General features: G+C 37.2%; 1 protein-coding gene across 1 annotated transcript; it reads left to right on the top strand.

The window, feature by feature from the left end:
• Positions 1-4,861: 4,861 nt before the first annotated feature.
• On the top strand, positions 4,862-6,480 carry KRTAP24-1 (keratin associated protein 24-1). The gene has a single exon (XM_002761348.6). The coding sequence runs from the start codon at positions 4,880-4,882 to the stop codon at positions 5,642-5,644; it is 765 nt and encodes a 254-aa protein (XP_002761394.4). The 5' UTR covers positions 4,862-4,879; the 3' UTR covers positions 5,645-6,480.
• The last annotated feature ends 345 nt before the right edge of the window (positions 6,481-6,825 follow it).

The raw sequence follows: 6,825 nt of genomic DNA, 5'->3' as shown, positions 1-6,825 counted from the left end.
CATTCAGGGTTTAACTAATCTAGAAATCACTTGGAAGTTGTCAATTACTTAGTGACCACAATCTTCAACTCTAGAATGACAAATCTAAACTTCAAATAAAACTATTACCTCTCTGCCACAGCCACAGCCCAGCCTTTCTCTCTGGGTGGGCTAACTTCAATGGTGTGTACCCGTATGGGGTAAGTCCTCTTGGGATCCTTACTTCCCATGTAGTTGGTGGTAAATGCCTTCAACTTACTCAATTCCTCTAAATTTAATTTCTAAGATCCACGTATCATTTATATACATCTTAGCAAGTTACCTAGCCTAATACAGCCTATTCTGATGTATTTTTTCCTTCTTCTCTCTCTCTCTCCTTGTGTTTTCTTTCCTCCTTCTCTCTCCTTCCATTTCCCTCCCTCCTTCCCTCCTTTTCTTCCTTCCTTCCTTCCTTTTTCTCTTTTTTCTTGCTTTTGATGTACACACCAAACGCAGTAGGTTTTAGATGAGATCCAATAACGATAATAAAATAATACTAACAAATATTACAGGCTGATAATAATGATGAAGGTTAACATCACAACACCAACTACACAAAACTATATTTCCTATGCTGTGCTTGATCAACTCTTTTAATTCTCACAGCCACCTATGGAACAAATACTACTATTAGTTTTATTTTGAAGATGTGGGAATTAAATTACAGAAACATGTGGTGGTTAAACTGAACATCAGAAATACGATTAGAATCCAGGGAATTTGAGCATTGAGCCTTTATTGCCAGCAATCCATATGTAGCTCCAGGAACTAGCTAATGATATATGGCACTTGAAGGATATAAGTTATACAAGAGGAGTCATTAGTAAACTGTTGCCAAGCCAGTCATTTTTCTTAACTACACAGAACTGTTCATTTTAGCATTTACTTTTAGAGACACAATGATTATTCTAGAACTATGTGTTTACAACATCAAAGTAAATTGAGAATAATATTTTTTTAGTCTAAGTGGTGACTGGAATTCCCTCAAGTGGAGCTTTAGAAAATTAGAAAGAAAAGATTTAATTTGCATCTACTACGGCCATTGCACTTTTCTAGGTATTTTCATTTTTATTATCTCATTGCATTTACAGGATAGTCCTGCAAAGTACACGACATTAGCTCCAGTTTTACATAAGAAGGTACTAATAGAGAGCGATTTTCCGAGCGTACATGCTAGCAAATACATTTACATGTTAGTCAGCAAGAGAGTAATGCGTAACTCATTAGGGCACAGTCCTGACAGCACCATTGAAAAATGTTTAACGTTTATTACAGTTCTATTTCATTACATATATACAATGTTTCCCTGAATTTAAGCATGAAAATTCCTGTCTTTCCACATATTTGTGTTATCATTTTTAAAATGCTTTACCTTCATTTATTTCTGTGTCTTAAAACTTTTTATATTTCTCATCTGTTCTTCAGCTTTTGAAACCACTAATGATCTATTAAGCCAATGGTGTAAGTACGGCATTATATTTACAGCAATATAAAATGCTACTTGTAAACAGTAAGTAACCAATATTTTAGGTTCCTAATGCTAAATGTAAGAATCCTCTTGACTCAGTATTTGCAATTCAATTGTTATACAAGCATGGATTCACAAACATTTTGCTTTTCAACCATAAGATCAGTTTTGCCTAATTTAACAGGCTTTGGCAAGAGGAAAAATATGTTAACTGCATATATAGTAGCAAAAGGGAATTTAAAATTTTGTATGACCTAAAAGACTAGAAAAGTGTCTTATTATTTCGCTTAAGGGCAATTTACTGGAAAATTTAGCTTTCTTTGATCTGTTTACCCTAAAGCTTTTTTAATGTTTTGATAAAATTAAAAGAGAGTTCCATAACTCTTTTTTGATGAGGAGAGAAATCTACGGGCTCATCAGATACAGAAAGCTTGCTGCTTATTCCTCAGACAGTATGGGCATGGCATCTCTCTGAATTAGCTGATGACTACAATTCCTTGCATCTTAAATGTTCCCTCAATACAGAGCACAAATTCTTCAAACTATATAAGGACTATCTCTTATATTTTCCAATTCTTTTCTGACATAGTGTATTTATTTCCTGTGACAGCTGTAACAACTTACCACAAACTCAATGGAAAGACATAAAACAACAAAAATTTATTTTCTTACATTTATAGAGGCCAATGGTACAAAATCTGCTTCACTGACCTAAAGTGAAGTTATCAACAGTGCTGATTCCTCCTGGAATCCCCAGGGAGAAATCCATCCCCACCTTTTGTGGATTATAATGGTCGCTGGCATTCCTTAGCTTGTGGCCACACCATTCCAAACTCTGTTTCCATCCTCACATTGTCTTGGCTCTCTGATCTGCTGTCTCCCTCATAAGGAACCTGGAAATTACATCAGGCCCACTCAGATAAACCATTTTAAAATCCTTAATTTAGTCACATCTGCCCAATCCCTTTTTGCCATGTCATGTAGCATTCACAGATTTCCCAGTATTAGAAAATGGGCCTCTTGGGTGGGTGCATTATTTAGCCTTCTGCACACAACAAATACTAATAAGGGGGGAATTAATGGAAGAAAATATTAACAGTGAAAATAATATTTTACTAAGTAAAAACCGAGAAATGCATATGCCTCTCCAAAGCCTTCAGACCACAATGCCATTCAAGTGACAATGGTCTTTATTTTCTACTCAAGCCTGCCATTGCTGTGAACCTGACCTCTGCTATATTTCTGATGTGGGTGTGCTCCATCTCTTTCAAAGGTTGAGATTAGAGTAGAAGACTGTTCTGTAGAGGTGTCATGTACAGAAAATGATGGCATGAATTGGATGGGGTGATGATTCCATATGTGTGTGATATTCTGAGTAAGGAAGGAGATAAAACATAAAAGCAAATAAGAGGAGGTGAGCTAGATTGTTTATTTGTTTAGAATATTATCATACCAAAATCAATTAAAATCTGTTGTGATGGCTCACACTTCGAATATTGCTTATGCCATATGATGTTCCAGATTATTTTTTAGACTTACACCCATGTGAATAAAATTAATTCAAAATACCTCACTATTTAATGTTAAGATGGAAGGAAAGAATATGAGTTTCACAGGTAACTGACTTAACTCACTCTGTGTTTGCTAGTGGTGTTTTCCCTCAAACCTGCTTCAAGGATGCTGAAGAAGACTAGAGACAAAGATGGTACAATAGAGAATTGCACAAATAAAGCTTGATAAACCTCTGGCTTTTCTGTGTATCACCAGGCTCAGTAACTTAGTGGAAAGTTGACCATCAACTAACTGCTTATGTATCTTCTTATTTTGCCTGCCTCAGGACTAACATTTTCTGCACAAAATCCCAAGGCTCTCTATAGCCAAACAATTTGCTGTAGATACGCTTTCCCAATTGTGACCTTTGTCACCTGAGAGAAACTGCAGAAGGCAGCAAAACATGTTTAATACAGAGTTGCTTATTGTCAACTTTCAGAATAAATACTGAGAAAAGCACTGAGAAAATGGAGACTTTTTTTAAAAAAAAGAGAATATCTGTAGGTTTAAATTTATGTGCATTTGAAAAATCTAACTGAAAAGTAATAGAAAACAGTGAGAGAAATCTAATAGTTTGCTATTTAGAGAGTTTATTTTAAAAACTATCCTTATAGCAGATCCTACCTGAAGAAGTCTGTTCTATTTTATGTCTGAACTCTTCACTGTTAATAAACACATTTTTTTCAATCCAATGAAGGCTGGAGGTATAAATTATAATTTTATATTTTAAAGAACAAAATTTCAATTCTTCAGTTTAAATTAAAATCTTAAAATTCTTTACCCTTCACCATGAGGAGTAAAAAGTGCTATTTAATATATACAGCGTTCATAAAACTACACAGTTTATTCAGATAAAATGTTTAAGGAGTTATTTCCTTTTGTTGACATAAACTAAAAATAACTGCATTTTTTTCAATACAGGAGTAAAATTAAGTGTAGGTGCAAAGGGAAACATATAAAGAATAAGAGCATTTATTCGGGGAAAAATGGGAAAAATGTTTACATCTGACAGCAATTGGGGTTTACAGCAGGCAATGGAACACATGACATGTAATCTTAGTCAATTAGGAAGGTATAATCTTGCAAAACTGGATATATTTGATAGTACATATTGCAGACACTTCTTTAAGAAGGGATTTAACAGAAGTCTTGGTTGCTTAGCAACCAGTGCCCCCTGGGAACAAGTTCATTTTTAGCCTGGTGTAGGTCACAGAATTTCACAAATATTGCTGTGAGTCTTACTATGGACTTCTCCAAATACATTAGATGAGAAGTTGTTACCAGTATACGGCCTTGCACAGTAAGAGTATAGCACATATTTGGGGAAACCGATTCTTTCTTTTAAGAGGTCAACGCCTGCTTTTGAGTAACTGTGCTGAGACAGGCAAACTACTTGGCTTATTTCAGAGTATATGATTAAGTGCTTCAGTGTTTTACAATAGTTAAAAGGGTGGAAAAATACAGCTTCCTTGCTTTTTACTTGAGTCCTTGTGAATCTTTAAATAACCACATTGCAGAAGCCCATAGACACATGAACTCTTGTTAACCTCTGACTGACAGATGAGAGTTTGCCTGTTAACATGAAAATCACTATTTGCTGAAGCTATGGTCTACAGATGATGAGTGATGGGTGATGGTCAAAGTTATGATTATGTATACTTTGAAGAATTATAATAAACTTATTTTTACATGTGTAAAAACATTAGCCTCTGTGGCTAAACAACACACTAATGAGATGTTGCTATGTTATTGCCCCAAGCAGGGAGAAGGAAGTCTGGAGAGGCTTTTGACAGATATAAAATGTCCTAAGGTCACAGCCACACTGCACAGTGACCACTGAGCATGCACGCAGGCTCCATGTCTACTCTAGGCTATGCTGGGGTCTGCAGTACCACATCATACAGAACTCACTGCTATGTCCCAGTGACTCCTTCCATGGCTCTTAGCTCCAGTGATGTAAGCCCTACCTTTGGACACTGCTTACCTAGTAGCTACCAAGGAAATCTCTGGCTCCTGGATTACTGCCAAGAATCCTACTGTGAAGCACCAAGCTGCGAACCTCCCAACTGTGAGCCCAAGACCTGCAGCACCACTGATTGTGACCCATCAGACTCCTCCGTGCCCTGCAACTCTTCATCATCAGGCCAAGTCTTCAGTGTCTGTGAAACAACCAACATCAGCCACAGCCCCAGCTGCAGCCCATGCACGCAGACCAAGGGGTATGTATGCAGTTGCCACACACCCACTCAATGTGCATCCAAAGCCTGCCAAACTCTACGCAATGGTTCCAGCTGCTTTGGACAACTTAACTGCTCATCCAAGAGTCTCCAAACTCGAAACCACTGCAGACTGAGTACTTTGGGGTATAAAAGCTACCAAAATCCTTGCTTCATACCCAGCTACTCCTCACCATTATGTTATATTTCCAACATCAGCCAACCCCAAAGCTTTGTAACAAAAAATTATCACTATGCAAGCTACAGGCCTATGAGCTGCCGACCTGTGAGCTATTTATCTAGAAGCTTCAGGTCTTCGAGCTGTATACCCAGTACCTTTCCACCTCTGAGGTACTTATGCAGTGGTAGCAGACCTCTGAAATGCTATTGACCAACTTACAGAATTTATAGCAAGTGGAAATTGCCCAGTGAAGAAGATTCTACTAAGTAGTAGAATGTCTAATTTTCTCCTGAATCGCTTTATTCATCCTAGGAATCTTGTTACATTAAGTTCAAATATAATCCCCAGGCTTATTAACCACAGCCAGTATCACCTGCTAGCTTTTTTTTTTCCTGTTTGTTCTGTTATTGCTCTTTGTACTAAAAGCTGATCCTGAATGTAACATCATTATTTTTGAGATCTATTACAATGGACTTACCAAAGAGATTCCATTTGAAATACAAGCATCACCAGCTTTCTTACTTCGGCTGTCACTGTCACTTGTCTTACCTTTCCTGATGAAATGGGGCCTCCATGGTTTGACTGCGGATTCCAGTATGGAAGTTCATTCAGATGGTTTTGTTTTCATTAATATTTTTGTCAATTACCTAGCCAGCACCTTACTAATAAGGTGAGTGATAACATTATCTCGAGCATAATACGTTGAACTATTTAATCCTTTCCCTACTGACTGATTATAAGAATAGGCAAATATCAATTGTGACTAGAGCTCATAAATAGAAGCCTTCAGCAAATCGTCTCTTCCAAAGAAGCCATAAAACAGGATTCATTGGTACTCAGCTTTTGTTCTCCATGCCTGAGAAAAAGCCTCAGAATTAGCTAAAGAATAAACATTATTTGTTGAAAGAACAAATATTGTTAGAGACTCTTTATATATTGTTAATCTATGTTCAGAATTATCCTATCATCCTGCCTTGCCAATTTATTGCATTCTGACTTTGGAAAATGTCCTAGCTCCTAGTTAATAAACAAATTTCTGTCTGGAAGTAATGGTTTTCTTTATGCTTCATTTCACATTTACTAAAATTTCATCCATGTTCTGGGCAATATACATAGCATGGTCAAAATGCTGCTTTCCTGCCGTTTAGTTAAGAGGTTAAATTAAAATATAAAGAAGAGGCTAGATGCGGTGGCTCATGCCTGTAATCCAAGCACTTTGGGAGGCTGAGGCGGGTGGATCACCTAAGTTAGGGAGTTTGAGACCAGCTGGACCAGCCTAGTGAAACCCCCATCTCTACCAAACGCAAAAAAAGTTAGATGGGCTTGGTGGTGCCTGCATGTAATCCCAGCTACTTGGGAGTCTCAAGTGAAAGCATCCCTTGAATCCAGGA

Source organism: Callithrix jacchus, chromosome 21 (genome assembly GCF_049354715.1).
Source record: "Callithrix jacchus isolate 240 chromosome 21, calJac240_pri, whole genome shotgun sequence".
NCBI classification, from domain to species: Eukaryota; Metazoa; Chordata; class Mammalia; order Primates; family Cebidae; genus Callithrix; species Callithrix jacchus.
This window is presented reverse-complemented; position numbering and strand designations above follow the sequence as displayed.